Source organism: Epinephelus fuscoguttatus, linkage group LG15 (assembly GCF_011397635.1).
Source record: "Epinephelus fuscoguttatus linkage group LG15, E.fuscoguttatus.final_Chr_v1".
Lineage (NCBI taxonomy): Eukaryota > Metazoa > Chordata > Actinopteri > Perciformes > Serranidae > Epinephelus > Epinephelus fuscoguttatus.
Genome location: NC_064766.1, coordinates 16,048,948 through 16,070,669, shown reverse-complemented (window position 1 = coordinate 16,070,669; position 21,722 = coordinate 16,048,948). Strand labels below are relative to the sequence as shown.

At 39.1% G+C, this 21,722-nt stretch overlaps 1 protein-coding gene across 3 annotated transcripts in view; it reads right to left on the bottom strand.

The window, feature by feature from the left end:
* Window positions 1-21,190, bottom strand: part of LOC125901692 (piezo-type mechanosensitive ion channel component 2) — a 111,745-nt gene extending 90,555 nt beyond the window's left edge. For all 3 annotated transcript variants that reach the window (XM_049597518.1, XM_049597520.1, XM_049597519.1), the window contains exons 1-3: window positions 20,593-21,190; window positions 12,174-12,269; window positions 2,525-2,650 (exon numbers count right to left, since the gene is read on the bottom strand). In XM_049597518.1, coding sequence (XP_049453475.1) covers window positions 2,525-2,650; window positions 12,174-12,269; window positions 20,593-20,656 — 286 coding nt within the window. In that variant the 5' untranslated portion in view covers window positions 20,657-21,190. The remainder of the gene's footprint in view (window positions 1-2,524; window positions 2,651-12,173; window positions 12,270-20,592) is intronic.
* Between the last annotated feature and the right edge of the window lie 532 nt (window positions 21,191-21,722).

Below are 21,722 nucleotides of genomic sequence, written 5' to 3'. Positions count from 1 at the left end.
ATTTAGTAGTAGTTTGGCTTTTGATATCATGTTAAAATCACATATCTGCTATCACAAAATCCTGTAGTTGATTCATTTATTTTCACACCACAAACAAATTGCACCATAGTTTGCTTGGAAGCAGCTGTTTGGTACTTGGTACATACTGGGGTTTGACTGACAGCTTTCACATCAGCCCAAACAAACTGTACAATGTGATAGAACGCTCCAGGGTTTGGTTGAAACAGACCAAACAGCTCAAGTGTGAGAGCATCCTTACAATCTTGTTATCTAAGTATCCATTGCCTAATGCAATACACTGATTATAATACAGATAAAAAGATAATACGTAGATAAAAACAGCAGAAGGATAGAATTTCTGCTCTCGTCACACTAGGGTTTGATCTGCCAAAAACTGACGCCTTTTAGTAATAAAGATTTCCTTGAGTGAATATTTAGTCTACCCTCTCTGAACGCCTCTCTGTTTCTGCCTGAGGCGATAAGGTTCGTTCTGCCTCCTGAGCTAAGTTGGCTGGACTTCGACAGTAGAGAGCAAGTTACCTCCATTAGCAAGAATAAGCCATTAGAACACAAGGTCAGGGTCTGTCCCGTCTAGACACATTCAAATTTTACAGTTTGATACAGAGTTTCATGAGAAGCCCAAGGCCAACTATTAACACCTTCCCAACACTGAGTCAGTAGCTTACAGTGTTTGCTTTACTGGCAGCAAGAATCTCTTTTTTTTCTATGTCGCCATATGGCATAAAGAAGCTAATTACACCGAGGAATGTGTTAGATTCATAAATCTTTATAACGTGACAAAATGCAATAAGAGTGAGGATATTTCCAGAAATTGTTAATCATTATTAAGGAGCATATTTGACCTTATCCTGCAAATACAGCTTGTCCTGACTTAGTTTTTCTGGACGGAAACTTTCCCTCTCCACCTTCTTTGGTGATATACAGCTCTGTGACACTGTATCAATAGCTCAGGTCAGAGGTTAAGCACAAAAAAGCCTGTATGATGGATGGGAATCACATGTGTGGCCCAACAAGAACAGATCTCAAATGAGTGAGCTGTCAGGGTTAGGGAGGGTTCATTCCTGCTTTGACCACCTGAAACTGTATTTATTAATGGCACTTTGTCTCAACTGTCCAACTCTGTCATCACAGGCACTTCTCAGGCCAAGAAATGAGACCACATCATCCCTATCCTTGCATTCTGACAGTGGCTCCCAGTTCATTTCAAAATTAACTTCAAAGTCCTTCAAACTGTGCACAAATCCCTCTGTCGTCTCGCCCCTTCAGATATGTCTGAACTTCTCACCCCTTACACCACCACCAGACCCGTAAGATCCACCCACTGAGTTGGCTGTGCCTTGTTTGTGGAAAAAAAAGGCTGGGGACAGGGCTTTTTCTGTAGCAGCTCCTCGGCTCTGGATTAGCCTGCCGGAGGCCTGAGTCTGTTGATGCTTTTAAGATACACCTTCAGACCCATTTTTATTCTCTCTAACCTGTTTTGCTTTTTTAAGTGCTATATAAATGATATGTACTTGAAATTGTCTCCAAACAATTATGTTTTTAGACTTCTCACTTACAAAGGCAACTGTGTTTGAAAGTGCAAAGTCACCAAATGTTCATACAACATATCTGTAAAAGTTTACTGATAGAAATTTGAATTTGTTTCCCCTAAAATATCCACTAAATATTCCCTCTGATATATGTTACCACATTCTGGGGCTATGGTGGCTACAGGAATAGCCATAAAAACCAAAAGAACTGTGATTGGTGAGTTTGGGCTGCTTCTGTTTTTTATGATGCCAATAGAGGTTGTTAGGAATGAAGGCAACATGAAGCTTAGAAAAAGGAAGTTAAAAAAAAAAATCATTTTCTCAGTAACAAACATCCAGTAAAGCTATTTACACTTCATACCTTCTGTTTGCCGTGGTTGTCACTTTATCACAGTAAATAAAACTATGTAAATTTGGCAGCAGCACAGAGAAACAAGGCGGACCAGCCCAACTATTGTTCATATCACATAAATAATCAAAGACAGTTACTATGAGGAATATATAACAATACTAAAGCTAGTGTTGCAGGAACGCCATAAACAGGAGAAATTGATCAGTACTGGAATCTGCAGGACTTCCTTCATCCCCTTGCATCAATTATAAATCCATCTTTAGGCTCTTGCAGCACTTGGTTAAGGTTAGGGAAGAGGATGGTCTTGTTTAATACTAAATAACTGACATTGCCTACATACAAACATATGTAGCAAACCCACTGGTGTATATGTTTTTCAATACCAAAAGTGTGAAGGGGCTGACTGTGGCTTTATTAGTCGGTGCATTTTCTAAAAACATACAAGCGTGTTCTTGTATGTCTTTCAACAGGTTTGCATGCACCAAAAACTGAAAACAGTCAAACCTTTCTGCACCTTCTTTGTTAATTCTTGACCTGTTGGTTCCTTTGATTTCAAAACACACAACAAACATCACCACCTTTAAAGCCTTGAACCATAAAGGCTGCAGTGTACTGTACTCACAGTTGAAGTCAGAGGCGATGGAGTTCCCGGCCAGAAGGCTGTTGACGGTAATCTGATAGATGATGTGGAGCAGCAGGAAGGACATACTGGTGAAGCAGAGGGACTGCAGCAGACGCCCTGTGTGGCCTGGAGGAGAGCAGCTACAGTGAGTTCACCAACACCACCACCACCACTCAGGTTAAGGATTTCCACATGTTATTTCTTCCGTTCATGCACTAAAACACCAGAAAAGGTCTCTTTGCTTTGTTTTGTGTCTTTTTTTAAGGCACAGAGAACTTTGTCTGAAAGGATTGAAACATTAATCCTTTTTGAGTTGTGCAACATTAAAAAGTACCTGATATTTCTGAATTTTCACAGTGCTTTCAGGGCAGAGCAAGGAGAACAATGATCCATATTCATGTGATCAGCTGGGAAGGCTGAAGCTGTTTTGAATGAATTAGTAAAAAAAAGGTGAAGGTGACTGGGAGAGCACCCAAGGGGGATTTTCTATGGATCATAATACATATCCTGGTTAAGAGCTGGCAACACTAGCACACAGCAAAGCTTATTTCTGTTGAAAAGTCAAATAAACATTCTGGTGGACCACAAAACCTCTAATTCTCTCTAATTCATTCTAGAAAGAGCAAAACCTGCTTTTATACCTGATTTGATTCTTTGGTTTCTTGGCTTTTGTGGCTGTTGGGTGATGAGGGCAGCGTAGACGTGGGTGTTAACTGACCTGGTGTCTTTTTTTAATGTAGGTAAAGAATACAGCTGTCAGTGGACATTACTGATCCTGGGAGGGAAGGATGAGAGCAGTCTGAGGAGCGGCCACAGCTGCTCAACACATGGCTGTTTTATAGAGCACCTACAGGTATTTGGGATAATTTCAGGAGTTGTTATGGTGATAATTCTCTACAGTAGGATTTCTCAGACCCCCTCTTATTGCAAAAATAGAAATGTTTATTCTCAGGGAATAACAACTTTGATGGGACTCTTCTTTGTTGATGAAGAATTGACAGTAAAGCTTCTTATAAACCGGTAAAGGTTCAACTGTCCTACATATCTGCACGATTTGGTCCACTGGTTATCAACAGGGCAACTTCTCGATCTCATTAAATTTACTGCATCCTTGCGGGGAACACATAACAGTTTTACTATAGTGTATTGCACAATATCCTGGCTAAGGTAAAGCGCTACTGCTGAGCCTCAGGCCATTGAGGGCTAACCTTATCAAATGTGTGCAACAACAGTCCATGGCAGGCAAATTAAATGTTGAAGTGAAAGCAATTTGTGCTAATTTCCCATTGTAACTCCCTGGGCTTTCACAAAGTGGGAAAAGAATGCTTGTAAATAAAAATAGGTATGAGGACTGTTTCCAAGCTTCTCCATCCAAATTGGTCCAAAAAGCTCTGGACAACACAACCACTTTGGCTCATTGGCCTCCCTCCCCCTCTTTTTTTATTTGTAATGCAGCAATTTTTGTTGTGTGACCACCATCTGTATCGGTTGCCTGACACTCATCTTGAATTAGTATTTTGCATTACTTCATTATTTAGTCTCAAAGCGTTGTCCCAAGAGTGCTTTTTAAAGGTTTCCAAAGAAGAGGGCATTGTTCAGTTTCAACAGTTACTGCTTTTTCCCCTAATCAATCATAGAATCGTGTCCATCTGACAACATTCAGACCTGATTTAATCACATGGTGCTGCCAAATCACAGTTTCAGACTGGGCCAATTAAATGTTTTCAGTGCAATCACTGGATCCTTTTGAGAACTCCCTGCCAGCAGTGGTGGAATGTAACTAGGTACATTTACTCAAGTACAGTACGTCATTACTTGAGTATTTTATTTTATGCCACTTTATACTTCTCCATTACATTTTGGAGGCCAGTAGAGTACTTTTTTACTCCACTACATTTATTTGACAACAATAATTAGGCCACTAGTTACTTTTGGTCAACGTATAAATTATGATGTCTTATTATGGAGTAAGCTACCCAAAAATATTAAAAGTAGCTAATATTAGCTCCACCTTTAGCAACATTAGTGATTGCTTACATATAAATGCTTCATGAATTCTAATCCACTGTCCAGGGATATTATTTATATTATTCTGAAAGGGCCATTCTGTATAATGAGTACTTTCATATTTGGTCCTTTGTAGAGAAAATATGTGTATGACTTGCTTGATCTTTTTATCATTATGAAGTAAATGTTGATTGGCCCATGAAATGGCCATAGAATAACAACATCACCAGCATTTAGACTGGTTCCCTACAAGCCTTGATTTTACTATGTAAATTGACCCTTAGCTAGGGTCCACCCTTTTCTAATGGTCTGTCAAGCTGTTGGAGCTATCATGGAGACCACACTGTCAAACTGCAATCCCTGAAGAAATATCATCAAATTTTTTAGAGAAAAAGAGAAAAAGTAATTTCAGAGAGAGAAGCAGGCATTATGCATTTAAAGGGTATATCCAGGAGGCCAAAACAGGTTAAAAAGGTAAATGCTGTTGTGCTAAAGCAGATCACAGTGTTAAAGTAAACCACCAAATCACCTGGTGATCGGGACAGAACACAATGAAAATAAAGGAAGAATTTGCTGATATTCAACAAACTATGTGTCATTGCAGTGTGTGCAGATGAACAGTGTTTGCAGAGCTGCATAACTAAACTAAGCAGCTGCTTACAGCCACATGGTGAACACAGGGCCCCCAGGGTCCCACAAACAGAGCAGGGCAGCCTGACGCCCACTACTTAAGTTGTGTAAGGTGTATCTGCAAATTAAGCAAGGCCCCACCTCCACCTTGTGTCAAAGCAGGTGTCAATGTTTACAACTTCCATGAGAGGATGAGAGGGAACTATCGTTCTGGTCAATAAAAGTGGAAAAAAAAACACTGTGAGAGTGAATTGCAGGAACAGCAATCAGGTAATCTGTGTTTTCTCATCTCCAAGGTTGATGTCAGCAAATTACAGTAACATTAAGCTGTCTTTCCTGCTAACGTGATTCTCTCAGTCTGTCTGTGTCCTGCTGGTTTGCCAGTCACTCCTAGGCTGTGTTCTGTCACGTTGTGACTGACAAAAGTGAGAGTGAAATACACACATTTACTGTGTTTGATAAACGGCAATGGGCAACAGTGTTTATAAACTGCAGATGTAAAAGATAACCTCGTTGTGTGTGAGCATGCATAAATGTGCCAAGCCATTGTATAGTTTTATTTCTGAAAATGTATCAAAGGAAATCTGGGAGAATAGTATTGTTATCTATAATATGCAGGTGCTATGCTTCAATTTGTCAGTGGGGGAGATGATTCAGTAAATCCACATCCAGCCTCAGTCAGCACTAACACAGACCCAGTGCAGCCGTCTTCAACAAATACTATCACTATTAAAATGTTTAAGCCTATGTTTTATCTGTTTCTAGAAATTTGCACCCTTTTTTGGGGAATTTTACATTACCATTTTATTGAAACAGTGCTCCTTCTTGTCATTCTTTCTCATTTGATCACTGTACCAGACTTAACAGAATATTTTTTAGATATTTTAAATGTATGTTCTTTACTATATGGTTGCCTTATGCATCATGTCTTTTTTCATGCCTTCTTTTTATCATATCCTTTATCAGACAGTGAGATTCAGCCCTCTCAGATTAGAACACAATACTCAGATGTGCATCAAACCTTAACCAGATCAAACAAAGGGCCCTGAGAAGGACCATTCATTGGTTAGGGGGATAAAAGAGAAATACTGTAATCACTGTATAAAATTTGAAGATAGTGTTGCTGCAAATAGGTCCCACTTTAGTCTTCATATGTTTATTTGTACATTATGAGTGCTTTAACTAATATTTACAATACACATATGTTGGTTTAGTGCCATGAGAAGTGGCAACCAGTTACTTTCAGGAGTAAAGCAAATCCACTTAGGCCCCCCCAACTTCTAGGGCAGGCCCTGGGTGTTTGGCTTCCCCCCATGCCACCAGCACCTGGGCCTCCACCCAGAAGTCCAAGGACAGCCAAACACTGTTCGCACACACTGCAATGACAAACAGCTGGTTGAATATCAGCAAAGTTTTTTTTCCTCAAATGTTCCTGTAAAGCAGGGTAGGTTTTTATTCACTGTTACAATGACTAAAAAGCAAAAGCAGCATTTGTTTATATTCAGCATACCTTCAGTTGCTAGCTAAGCCTACACTTTTCAGGTTTTGATTTAACAAGTATCACTATTACACATGCCCCAGGCACAACATGTAGCACAAAATCCACAAAATTAGCCTGAAAATGAAGCAAATCTGAAACATCTGTATAAGAGTCAATAGAGCACAGCCGTGTAGTTATCAGACCCTTGTTAGAGCTGACTGACTGGCCATTCTGCGTTCAAAGGGCAGGACTTAGCAAAGGGTTAATTCTGGGCTGAATTTACGGCACAAAAAAGTGCGTAAATTCATTGTGCAACCAAAACAAAAGTAGGATGGCACTTTTTGTTTTACCCCGTAGCTACCAGTAGCTATCCCCAGAAACCAAAGAGTATCAGTTCTTTGTGGTACTGTCCTCAGTAATGGAAATGGCAGACAGTAGAACAACCAAAGTAACTGTGGAGACCAGTTGATAGGCTCTGAGGAAAATGGAAACCAATCCAACTGCTGTCTTTGTGACAGCAGCACCAACAATAATAGCCTATTACTTGGAACCGCCAAAAAAAAGTTCAAAAAAACTTGAAAAGTTGTCATTGTCTGTATTCGATGCAAATACTTGTGCACTTTTACATAAGTAAGATTCTGAATGCAGGACTTTACTTAAAACAGTATATACTCTGGTATTGCTGCTTTTACTTCACTCTTAAATATTTTTCTTCCACCACTGCCTGCCAGACAATACAAAGGAGAAAACTGTCTCAAGTCCTAAAAAGGTTTGAAGAAGATGGAGTTTTTAAAAAGCCAAACTAGGAGAGGCGTTAAAGCCAGACACCCTCTGTTAGAAGTCTACTACCTAAAACATAAACCTGATAAATCATCCATAACATCAAATATTTATACAAATTCATGCAACAGTACTAAAATACTCCCCAAGGGGAAATTGTCATGTCAGTGCCCATTCAACAAGGCATATAGTACCTACTGTAAAGGCTCTTAAAATGCCTGTTGCCCATATGAGAGCAACAGTTTAGATTTTGTTCACCTCCACTGAGAATTGAATGCCTTCAAGGGGATGTGGAGCCAAATACTGCAATTACGACATTAGAGAGTAAATCACAAACAACAACAACAAGTTGCATAAGATATTGTTTCTCTCCAGTTAGGACTGGAGTCTTGTACACTGACATGTCCTTGGGCATATTGCGCTGCTGTGGCTTTTTAAAGTAAATTACACCTAATGAATTATTCATGTCTAACATTTGGTTTGGATTAACTTTACAGATTTAACTGCCGCATGTCCTTTTGAGATTCAACAGACAAAATGAAACAGACCATCAAAACAAAGCGCTGAATTTAGGTCAATCCCTCTCCTAACTCCATCTAAAACAATTCAAAAATGTAGTCTCTTTTCTGCACGATCAGATGTGTAATGTTGTGACTTTGTCCTGGATGGTTTTCATGCGTTAATTAAGTGAGCAATTTAAATGCCACATACCATAGCCAGGAGGCAGGAGATAACTGTCAAGTTGTAACTACAGATTCTGATTATCTGCTCAAGATTATATTCCCTACATAATTAAAGCCACAGTGTAGTAATTACTTTAAAACTGCTTCTCATCCTAAATGTATACAATCTGAAGTTAAAAGGACAATTGATAATTAAATAGAACACATAAATATTGGCAGTGCAATCACAATCATCCTCAACCATAACCAGCTGTTATTTAAAAAGTCTATAAAATCATGTGGTGCTTAAAACTAAATCCCTTTTCCCTCAATAATCTGACAAATATTTACTTAAAATAACCTGCAATGATAATAGTTTCCAATCATTTCATAATCAGTCAAAAATAATCCTGTTACTAAGACCCTGCTTGCTCAAACTTCCTCATACCGCTTCTCTCTCAGCCGGCAGTTCCCTCCCTGATGACAGACAGCTGAGGCAGACAGATGTCCTGGCAGGTGTTACACTAGAAGAATAACTACTACTTTCTGCACCTGAGGCAACTTACATGTGTGATGTTCTTTTCTTTTGTGTTTTTGCTGCTGTACACAATCATGCTACAGTAAACACAACAATGCCTGGTTAAAGGTTATATAAATAAAAGCTGCCAACTTCAGTTCACAAGCACGGCCTCCTCGACAAAAAGAGCTTCGGTGCTTCAGTGAGATCTTATTGTTTATTTTAGTTAATCAAAAATGAGAACAAGAGTGAATGAGCTTAAAATTCAGAGCCTTGAAGAAGTTTTTCACTGCTGGAAATATGGTCTTTTCATAAAGCTACACTGTTATGGAGGAAAAAGATGCAAATACTGGTGCGATACAACTAGAGAAACAGAGGAAAAGGGCTGTGGCATTTACTTTTGCTCAAGAGGCACAAAACCTAGCTGAATGCACTGTGCTTTACTATATTAATAAATGCTCCCACTGATGGGTGACGTAATGCAAGCTTGGCCATTCTGCTACAGAAAACAATATGGCAGCCAACCGGAAACAAAGTATCTCAAATTAAAGTTAAATGGTGAGCTAATATCTGTACCTGAAACACTGAAATAGTTTTACAGTCTGACCTCAGTATTTTCAGCCACCATTTTTACAGTACAGGAAACAGCATGTCACCTGCTCTTGTTCACAAATTCTCATGTTACAGCCAAACAATTCACTAAACTATGTTTCTGACACCATTTTAGGCAAGAAACAGGCAAGACAGTAACAGAATCTTGGTTCAAATTTGATTTAATATCTCCCTTGTGTAACAGTTCGGGGTTGAACCACAGATTGTAGCAACAGCCCTAGAGCCAGAGAAAATACGCAAGATGATGCAATACACTCAATCAGCGGATTTAAGCTGTGAGATGAGTAGGGGTATCTGAGTGCTGGTAAGATGGAGCAAAGTTTACCATAATTCCTTTACACATACTACCCACACTGTTAGGACACAAAGCTGGTTGAAATTTGGCAAAGTACCCCTTTAAGAAGTTGTTCTACTGTGAGGTGGGACAGTGTTGTACTATTTTGATTACCTTTAGATGACCATATTCTTCAAACATTTGAAAGCTTTTGTAGACTGGCTCTTTTAGTTTGGAGATATAAAAATATTAAGCCTAGTGAATTATTTTTAATCATACAACAGCCTTTAATAAATAGCATTCAGACGTCGTTTTATGTCTGTTGATTTCATTTTGAAACTTGCGCCACCTGCTCTGCCAGGACACATCTGTTTGGGGGAAACCTCAACTGGCAGAACGCATGCATGCATTCTCAACTCTAAATGTAAACTTCAGTGAATTACTGTGTACCTAAAGGAATTAAGGCAACCCCAGGAGAACAGCCGTGAGCTGGTTCCTCTCAGCTGCTCACTTCAGACAGTCTCTTATGTCCCTTTATCTTAGGTTTATGTAACACAACCATCACATCACTGGCTGTTTGATAGTCGAGCTGAAAACTCGTGTAATCTATTAATATTTACAAGCAGAGGTTTGTGGGTTTGATGAGTAGAGTTGAAGGTGAACAGGTATGCTCGAGCTGTAAGAGAGCAGCTGAGCGGTGGTGCTAATTTGCATATCCATAGATCTGCAAATACTAATCAAGGCAAAGGTGTAGAGTAACATCTAAGATATTAGACAACATGAAGGGATTTTTTTTCATAGAAAAAAAAAGAAAAACATGGAATTTCAATGAACAGAGGTGAGTTTTTGGGGGTGTTAATCAATGCTCGGAATTTAAGAAATTACATAATCTACATTTGTAGCTCTGCTTGAGTTTGATTTGTCATGTCTTGGTGGTGTTAAAGTGTCAGATATTTGGGCAACAAGTAGGGGTACAGGATATTTGGGCTACAGGCCCACTTCATGTTTCAGACTAACAATGGCTCATTTGTGCTCAATGTTAGAGACGTTTGCGGACATGGACGGAGCCTTCTGACCGTTCTATGCGTTAATTTCGGCCAAAATTGTGCACGTTTTCTGAAAGCTTGAGGATATGGACAAAATGGACCAGTCCCACAAGAGATCGTGGGGAAAGTATAGCATAGTTTAAGTGAGATATGATTGAAGGACACGACAAAGAAAATTAAAAAATGGTGGAACAGAAAGACTCAGTGATATAGTAAAAAGAATTCTCCATCCACATGTTGCGATGTATTTAATGGCCTCAGAGACCACAACTGTCTACAACACTGCCTCCATTAAATGGTACATCACTAGGACCTCTTATAATGTTGCCATGTTTGTTGTCGTCAGAAACTTTTGACTCTGCGGTCTACTACCATCTATTAAATGTATCTATACCAACATAAAGAACACATGAAAGTATGTTGGCAGTGACAGGTACGTTTTAATTTAAAGTATCTGGTTTCGTAAGTAAGTATAAATGAGCCTTTTGACAGTCTTAATATTTATAAAAAGGACCCGTGTAACTGCCATGGGTTGACCTACGTTTGAAGTCAACGGCTATCAGATGCATGAACACTGAGCTTTACTAGAAGACTTCTCTCTTTAACTATTGATGAGAGTGTAAGTGGTCCACTTTCTCTGCTCCCTCCTCTCCCTCTCTTCCTCCTTTACTTCCTGATTGTTATTTCAGCTGGAGACGAGCAGAGACGGCTCTCGGACTGGATGTTGTTCCCTCCACCAATATGGGTTTATGTATTATTAAACACTGCATGTGGTCTTCTACAGAAACCCACATTACGTGTGTTGTGTTTTGCGGTGAGGGGAGTGCATAAAGGCGCGGCTGAAGTTGGTGACTGCAATCCCACATTCATCATCTGTAAGGAGAACAGTCACCTTGGTCTCATAAAGATCAGCCTCAGAGGTACTGTACAAGGTTATTTTCTTTCGATCGCGAGTGGCCAATGCATAGTCGTCGAAGGACGATGTGGAAGATAGCTCACCAATTTAGGGGTGGCTTTCATTAACTGAACTCTTTTCTAAACCAAAATACCAAAGAGTTTAAATAGCAACCTTCACATCAACTGAATTAACTAATAACACTCTTGTCAAATGCATGCAGATTATGGTATTACAAATTAAATCCATCTAAGGAATCTGTGGAGCCTTAGGAGCAACTTGTGGTTAGCCATTATCAAAAACAGCCCTCATCTCAATTTTTGTTTTTTTTTTCTCAGCAGCTTGTGTGTTCAGTTTTTTTAACATCAGCGTAGACATTATTTGTGCAAATAAACCAAACCTAAACCTAAAATATTAATTTTCATCAAGTGGACATCAGATCAGGGCTTGATAGATGACATTGTTCTATCTCAGATCTGGCTGGCCGTGGATCCTTTTTATTATTACAAATGGACTCATGCCCACACTAACTGATATTACCTTTCATGGACTGAACTATGTGCCAAATCCATCCTCATCTCAAGGAAATTCAAGTCCCCTGGAGAAGGGCTGGTGTACATTACAGAGAACAATATTGCAATTCAAACTGGAAGCTTTTGGGAAACAGTCAAGATTCTTCAGGTGATGGACAAAGCCAAAGCAATCAAAACTGAAGTATCAAAGAAGAGTTACACTTTAGATCTTACCCTGCATTGTTGTGCTTGTGGGCTCTGCAAAGAGTGGGATAAGCAGGAGATAGATGAGGTAGACGAAGGACAGGGCATTGTACCTGAACAGGCAAGCTGCAGAAACAAAGACACAAATGCAGATTAAACAGCAAATCCACCGTTTGATTAAAATAAACAAGGGTCCGTTTAAATACCACTTGTGAGCATTGCATAACGTTTAACAGTAAATAAAGTGCAGAAGCTGGCAGTTGTAACAAGCTGCCTGATGAGGAGTCGTCATTGAGATCAACTAAACACAGATTTGAGAGAAACATGTGGTGAAACTCATTAAAATGTTCCTGATGTAGAAAAGCTGCTCATGGTCATAAAAAGCCAGAACATTCCTCTAACCAAACTTTACACTCAGAAGCCTCATTATCTGTTTATCTGACCAGCACCACAAAAGAACCTGGGCTTAATTCAGACATGCAGGCTATTGACGGTTGTTTTAATGTACAGTAATCACCCAATAATCCTTAGGTGTTGAAAGAAACAACTGACAGAGTTGCCTGTGGTCTGTGCTTGTTGTATCGTGCCTCATAAAAGACAGCTTTAAGATTTCATATTGAAGGAATCTCACAGCATTTCATGGACTGTGAGCATCACTGAAACTGGATCTTTTATTTATAAAAAAGTAAACGAAACAAAATATCTCAGTGTTTTGAAACAGAGTGGTGTCACACACCAGATGTCTGTAAAATGCATGATGGACCTCTGATGTTTTTAGCAGGCAAACAACTGTTGGTTGTCAAAACATAAAATGAATCACAACAACATGCAGCATGAAGTGTGAAATGTCAGGACCGGTGTCTGGAATTAAGTGTTTGGTTTAAGGCATTTTTAATCGAGGTATTAAATGACCTGTAATAGCTGTAAGTATAGTGATAGTTTCACTGTAATCGATGCAATTTTTGCATTGCCTTAATTTATTAAATGTCATTTCATTGAATTTATGTCAGTGATGAATGTTAAGGATACAATGGACATCAGGCAAATGAAGGATCATGGCTAGACAGTGAAACAAACACTGTTTCCTCCCTACTTAAGTAATTGTTTAAATTGTTTTCTGACAGCGCAGACTTTACAGATCAACCAAGAAAATTACTTATTAGCAGATTAATCTATAAGGAAAATATTTGTTACACAGATAGATTGTTACAGCCCTACTCTTCAGTCAAGCCTGAATTCTAACTCCCTGTTTCAGTATTCAGGATGTGTCAGCACACATGACACTAGATTATGTAACTCCACACACTTTCCCGAACAGTCCCCATACACACATGCACACACATATATACACACCCACACCCCTTCACAGCACATGAAGGAAGTCTTTTGAGCTCATGATGAAAGTTAAATCGCCTGAGTGCAAACATGACTTCCAAAAACCATTAATTGATGTATTGATCTGTAACGCACCTCATTTCCCAGAGTTGGACTGACCATCACCCCTGATCAGGGCTTTTACAGTTAAACAGCTCACATTACCTGCTGATTGAACATCAATTAACGCATTCAAAATGAACCACGCTGTAGCAAACACATTTCCCCAGTGAAGCCTGTATTACATGCATGCAAACACATTTTGAGTTTGGATGCTTTGGTACTTCTTACAGCTGTACAATCAGGTCAGATAATATTTTACATCACATTTACAAGCCACAGTTTTTCAGGTTCTCCTTTAGCATATGCAAAATATGTAATAAGCCACTTCCCACACTGCATTTCTTTGAACATTTTTACATCAGGAGGTAGTGAGAGAGAGAAGTAAATAGTAACCTTGTACAAAATGTGGACATACAGTCTGACCTCCCAAATTTCTCTAAGCGGTTATATCAACAAGCACAAAGTTTACAACCAGGTCGTCTGCGTGAGTTACCGTCTAAGTCACAGAGATCAGCCCGTCTGGGCAGCTACTGGTCTTGAACTACTGAAAAATTACACTTAACTGCTGAAAATGGTGCTTTTATTTATCTTTGAGCACTCAAAGGACCTATTCATTGACATTTGACTTGGCTCTGACTTATCCCTTGCTGGAGCCCTACAGTGAGTCCTCATGGTTTTTCTCCGTGCCCAGATACAGACCAATGAAAACTAACAAAAGTTAATAAATGTTACGGGGGGCTGTCATCGTTGAGAAAACCACCAACATCTGTAGATCATGTGATAAAGTTTCAAGTATGCTCAACTGTTCAACATGCCAGACAGTCCAACCACCAATATAGCAACATAAAAAACGCACTTCATCATTACTGTTCATCATTTTTTCGTGTCCTTTTTCAAAACATTTTCAACAAGTAGGTGAGGTACTTTTTCAACCTAAGCCTCTAGGGTGAATGACTCACAATCTTCAGTTTTTGGTCTCACACGCCGTGCCATTTCTATCCACACCCACTCCCATTTTATCTTCGTTAAATGTAGCATTAAATAAGCCCTAAACCTCCCCACGTTTTTAGTCCAGAGCCTGCTGCCAACATGATTCATCTGCTCAGAGTTACAAATCTAAAGAAGTCCCTTTGTATCTATACAGATAATCGATCTACATCTGCATGCTCCCACTGCTACTTGACCGCAGCCTTCCTGACCATTTGCCTTCGCTGTATGACTCACCATCTGAGGATTTTTACACAGGGAATGAAAATAAACTGCCGTTGTTTTCAGACATCAGATTACTGCAAAAACTCCCCATTCACGTCTGAATCAGGCTTTTGTCTCTCCCAGTAAAAGCTATTATTACAGCCACACAAAGCCTAAACATGAGAGCAAAGCAAAGCGGCCTTAAATGTGAAATCAAGGCCAACTGACTTCAGAGTTTGAGCCCAAAAACATAAATGTCATGATAGAAGATAAGGTGGTGTGGTGCCTGGCTTGGCCGAGCACTGGGCGATAACAGAGGAATTTAAACCCCTCTGAAGAAAATAATGAAGAGCATACCACATCAGGGCTATACCACCACTGAGCAGAGCATTACTGTTTTCATCAGAGTCTTGAAACTAAGTGGGTGATGGATGTCATATCCAGAATCCAAATACTGATTTTAACAAAAACTGTTCACTGAGTCAAAAAAAAGCCTTTCAGATGACACAGCTTTTTGGAGCTATTTCATTCAGGGCTGCAACTGACAACTATTTTTTTATTATCTATCTCTGGATTATTTTCCTGACTGAGCGCTTGGCCTATAAAATATCAACAAATTTAAAAAAATTCCATGCCTCCAAAGTTCAAGTTGATGCTTTCATTGGCCTTATTTTGTCTGATTAGAAGTCCAAACCCAAACATGCTTAATTTACTGTCATAGAAAACTGAAAATATTTGTATTTCATAACCTGGAAACTATGATTTGTTTTGCCATTCTTGCTTGAAAATTGAGCTAAATGATTAATTTTTTTTTAAAATGGTTGCCAATTAATTTTCTGTCTTTTGACGAATAAATAAATGAAACCTCATATTTAAACAATAAGCTCTCCATTGTGGAGAGAATGTATTTCTGTACTCCTGCCCAGAAGAAATTTTATTCCAATCAGCCTGTTGGAGATCCTGCAGGTACAAATCATTTTCATATATTTTGGACCTGTCCCTTGTGGCTCAATTTCGGGCTAAAATTCACAGCATCCTGGAAACCAAAATAAATTTTAGTGTCAAGCCGATATACCTAATTAGACTGGAGGAACTCAAATGGAGGAAGAAGGATAGCCTAAATATTTGCTGAGAATAATACTGGTGCTGCAAGAAAACTCTTAACAAGATATGGCTGAAATAAGAAATACCTAGTGTTGATGAATGGAGTGACTTAGTATTCAATATTAATGTAATAAGGAAGAAATTAATTTAAACTTGAGAACCCTAAAGGATACATTTATTGACAACTGGACAAACTGAACATCTGAAATTTTAGACCTAATTTTCAGGAATCAGAAATACATTTCAGTTTTACCACTAGTCTCCCATTGTCTATGTGTGTATATACTGATTTACTTCTTTTTTTTTTTTTTAAGCTAACATGTCTGTTTGTTAGCTAGCTAACTATCACTGGCTTGCTAGCTACTAACTAGCTATTGCTAGAAGCCAGTTTGAGTAGGCACTAGCTTATAGCCAAATAGTGTTACTAGTTAAATTAAATAATTACACTATCATGCTGACTGTGTAATGGTAAATACTATAGCTACAGTATTTACAGAAGCATGGGTACAAAAGAGTCATAAAATCAACCAAAATTTGCTAACGTTGTTGTTGCTAACATTAGCTAGCATAAGTAGCTAACGCTAACTGTTAAAGCAGAACAAGTTAGGTTGTTTTAGCAATAACGCTAATTGAAGTGTAGCCAATGTAACTGAATTGAGTAAATGGGTGTTTTGTTGTTTTTAATTCAATTTTTTGGTAACTTATAAGAAACATTTCAGAAGTTAGTCACATTTAAGTCAGTTACTAGCTTTGTTACATTAGCATGCTAGTGTACTGCCTAGCTACCACACAGCAAAAATGAACAAACCATAGCTAGTTTAATTCTAATAAGCTACAGTTTTAGTGTTCAGACAATTAAACTCAAAGCTGAAACAAGTTCTTCTATATCAAACATTTACTTACAACCGTGAATTCTCCCACAGCTCTGTTTTTCATGTGTCTCTATTATACTCTGAATGTGATGTGGTTTCTCACCACTGAGTGCTTCTGTTTTTTCTTTTATTACAATTTTTCTTTGTTATTTTCTTGTGTGCACATCTATAGTCCTGATTGGTTTACACACTGAACTAACACAGCAAGTTTATATGAAGCACTTTTCTGATTATTTAATGTCTGATGATGGATAAAATGAGACCTCACTACAACCTGAACACCTCTGACAGACAATATTACTGGTCTGTGTTTATAGCACCGTATTAGTCTAAGTTCTCATTTTATTAAAGGCACATTTGAGCCCTTTTTTAATTGATCTTTTATGTTAAACAATGAGTTTACAACTAAAACCAAAAGGCTTGTTTTTCTTTACATGACCTTAAGTAAATTAACTACACCTTAACTACATTTCTACCACATTGCCAGATGTAACTGCTCTGTTTCTGCTTGATTTACATACTTAAATGTTGTTTCGCTTGAACAGTTCTATTTCCTGTGTTTATATATTGAAATAGTTTGTTATCACAAGACCTCTTAATATATCCGTGCATTAGACAAGTAGAATTTCAGTGGTTTAGAAGCATTATTTTTACACAGCAACCTCTCCTCTGCAGCATCCTGATGGTGCCAACGGTCTGCCTCAACATTTGTGACACAGCACGACAAACAGATTAGCTTGAATTTGAATTTCTTTTGTCTTATTAACTGAAAGTTAACACCTAAAGCATTATGACTGCACTGTTGCTCCAACCAGCGAAGCATTTGCACATCATCTTTAACCTCAGTTCATGCCTGTTTCTGTTTGACCCGACATCCAACCTGCAACTCTGCACATTCAAACCACTAGTTTGATATCGGATCAGACATATGGGAAAGTGAATGCTCAAAATCATGTTCACACTCCAAACTCTGTCAGTAAACACATAAACAGCAGCCTGTTTGATCAGCAAAACTGTAGCTGTGTGCAAATGTGTGTGTGTGTGTGTGTGTGTGTGTGTGTGTGTGTGTGTGTGTGTGTGTGTGTGTGTTAGTTAGTGGTAGAGGGCACTGTGTACACATGGGCCCAGCAGTTTTGTGCTTCTCAATAGAGGTGCTGTCAGATGGCCAACAGGAAACACGGACTATGTAACGTCAGCAGACAAGTCTTTCACTAGGACGTGAGAGAAGAGACGGTGTGCAACATATATTACACTATTGGACATATACAGTAAGGGCAATGTAGGTGTTTCAAGTTAGATAACATCTGCAGTGCTGCGGTGTGTGTTTCCTCTCTGTTTATTCAGCACTGACAGGCCAAAAATGTACTTTTTTAATTCTGTTTTGTGTCAAACCACATGACATCAAAGCCAAAAAATCTGAAAATATGGACGAACCAAAACAGAGAAAAGACAAGATACCTAAAATCATCTTCCAGCCTCAAGTGTCCCAAATAATCATGGAAAAAATAGCTGATGGGTTGATGGTTATTGATTTACACCAGATCAATTCCGTTTTAATTAAGATGGGATCTTTGACTGTCAAACAGAAACAATGAAGGAAAGTAAGCTGCCGATCAGATGATGCTGATGGCAGAAATATGCCGTCTGTTCCTATACACTTTCCCCTCTTTCCACTTTACATTTCCTTCATCCTGTCAGTTACTGTGCACAGCTGCAGTGAATGACAAGTGCTCATTTGCACTTTGAAAAAACATAAAATATTAAAGGTATGTTTACGATAAAAGGGAAAGGCAATTCTTCCCTCCCTCACAGCCGCATTATTAATTCATACTGTTAAAACGACTTTCCACGAATTAATGGAGACAATGCATGGCCTCACAATTGCTTTTGGAAATAAAGGGGGCGTCGGGCTGTCAAGTGATGCATTATGGTGGTACTGAGTGGGTCTTATCTATAGAAAGCATGCTGTTAGCTTTAAAAGTACCTCAGCCCCATAAGTCTTACACAGACACCACAGTGGAACCTCAGTGGCAGTTAGACGCTAATCATTTTTCACTTGCGGCCTACCACAGGATTACAGCTTAAAACACAAAGTAAACTGCATTTAATAGAGTGTGCAAGGTGTGATCATGCCTCGAGCTCAGTCTCCACAAATCAGCGTTTTAAGTGTGTGCCTTCTTCTTCAGTGAAGCTAGTAATAACTGAGACTTTCCCAGTGTGTTTAAAGCTGCTAAAAGTCACTCCTAAATCCAAACAAGCTGCCAAAGCCTTCTAAATCTGCATAGCAAAAGGGTGAATCAAAGAAAACTTTCACTAACACAGCAACAATAACTTTGTCTGTGCAGAGCGCTTTTCTTAACAAAGTTACAAATGCTGTAAACAAACCAAAATCCTCCACCGCTGACTGAAACTCTGAGGAATGTGACATAACACCAGACATGAATCTCTAACATTATCAAGGCAATTTTACACTATAGGCATTAACAGGCATGTACTGAATGGCCAGTTAGCAGCTGAACAACTGATAACAAGAGTGATGATTCATTAATAGGCAACAAGCTAAACTCAGAAACCACACTAGAAACCACAGAAATTAATTTCTGATGCTTTAAAAACATGCAGTCTGATTCACTGTGTGAACCACAGAGGTAACCTTACATTCTGTTTTTATTCTGAGCAGAATACATGAAAGGAAAGTGGTTTGTGATTTGATTAATTCAGCATTTCAAACGTGGAAAACAGAAAAAAAAACACTTAATATTTCTGTTTTTTAATATCATAGATTTCTAAATATACAAACAGTGTGCAGAGTGCAGAGACTCCGAAAGGCTGTATCTGCAGTGCCTGCTCCACGGTTATGTTTCCTTTACTAAATCCAATAAAAAGTGACAGCCAGGTGAAGAACAGCACTGGTACACCACTGCCTCTGGGTGTGTAATTCATATATAATGGCTGGCGTGTGACTCTGTGCAGTCTATTGCTTTTGTTTAGGCTCAGTTTCCGAACTGGCAGACCTAAGCAGTGAATGAACTGTGACCTCCAGTATCATGAGGTCAATCACAAATCATAACAGAAATCAATTAAATGTTCACACAATCATTAATTTCATTTCCGCCCTTCAGGTTCTGCATACTCAGACACTTCAGGTGTGCAGTAGTGTATCTCAGATTTTTAATTAAAGTCACAGATTTTTATAGGAGTGTTAAAAAGTGGGCCAAGAGACACAGCGTTAAATATAAGCTACAGCCTTTGGCACTTGGAAACGTTTTGGAGACAGTAACACTACAAAGTTTAAATCCCCACAGCTCCCAAAAGGTCAAACCTAGAGGTCTGAAATGTTAAACAGGTGTGGTTGACAATATGTAGAAGGTAGAGAAGGGGTCTGCATGGTCTGTCATAAAGCATGTCCTAGTTATTGTTATTCAAATATGGTTTATAATAGACGAGGAACAAAATAAAAAAAATAAATAAATTTGAGCCATGTTTGATATGATGTAATTTAGTTTGTGTTTTAGCCACATGTCAAATAAGCACATTTTCAGACACTGGATAATGTTAACTTTCATATGAGGCCTCATACTTGCATGGCCTTACAGTTCTGCTGTCATAAACGTTTCCATTTGGGTATGCCAAATAGAAGAAAATCACAAAAAATGTGGATCTCAAGAGGTTTAATCTTACATTTAAGTGTAATGAACTGATGTATAGGGTAATATTAGGTAAATTATTGCATAAAGTATGAACTGATCAATCACCCTCCACCTCCCACCCCCTCTGGCGCGCACACAGCTCTATAAAAGGCCAATTAAGATGCGTAAAAAGTGTGGATTAAAGAAAGAACTCACCAGCTGCAAGACACATAGGCAGCAGTAACCTAAAAACCAGCCCGCACACCACCTCAGAGGCCATGGCTCCGGGCAGCCCGTGTTGAATCCAGGTAAAAGTAGCCGGGAATTGTCTCTCTAAGGTTTCTCTTGCATCCCAAACTCCTGCGCTCTGTCAAATCCCAGCTGACATCAAACTGGTGCGCTCCTCCAAACGGCCACATCAGCTCTCCCTGATGACACCTGGACTCCGGTGGTAATTCCACAGAGAAATATCTCGCATTTGAGGCTCACCACGGCAGGCATGTCACCAGTAAGTAATGTCACCACGATAGTTCAGCAGCTCAGATGCGTAAAAGTCATGTTGAGAGGCGGACTCAGGTGCGCAAAAAAAGGCTGCGCTGGAAAAGCCGGAGAAAGGAGCCAACAAGTCCTCAAGTCCAATTAACCCCCTTTTTATAGGACAAAATTACATCAAAGAGAAACGTTCCGCATTTAAGAAAATCTAATTTCACGTATTTACTGTGAAGTTTGTCAGGAACACTCAGAATTACCGGATAGTTCCCCTTCCCTCTTCTGTCCCCTTGGTGAAATTTGACTTTCTGACTTCTGGTGTGGATCGTATTCACCAACAGGAGGCTGCAGGACGAGTCCGTGATTGACACCTGACTCAGCCAATCAGAAGTCTTCGTTTGGGAGCCGGCCCCAGCCCCCTTTGATAATTGGAAGCAAGAGGTGGGACACACAGATGGATGCAAATACCACAAGTATTAAAAGATAAAGTGTCCCAAATCCTCACCTTATTTTACTTCACACAAATACAGCCTCGTGGTTTATTATTTAATCTGCATCTTTATAAACATTAAACACGCACGATCACGTCCAGGAAGGTTTTATAAATGTCAAGAGACTTTCAGTGATCATTGCACCTCCTCAGGTCTGCTGTCCAGCTGTTCATCAGTGAGAAACAGTGACGCCTACTGGTTTGAGACCAGCCTCCACAAAGCATCCACTTCAGTCTAATCCATGTTGCTACAAAACAGGCCTGTCAGATTTCTCCTTGCAGGCAGGAAAACTTATTTTATTTTACCAAATGTTTTCAGTTCTTGAAATAATTAAGAGCATTGTAGCAAAAACATTGTCTCTGATTA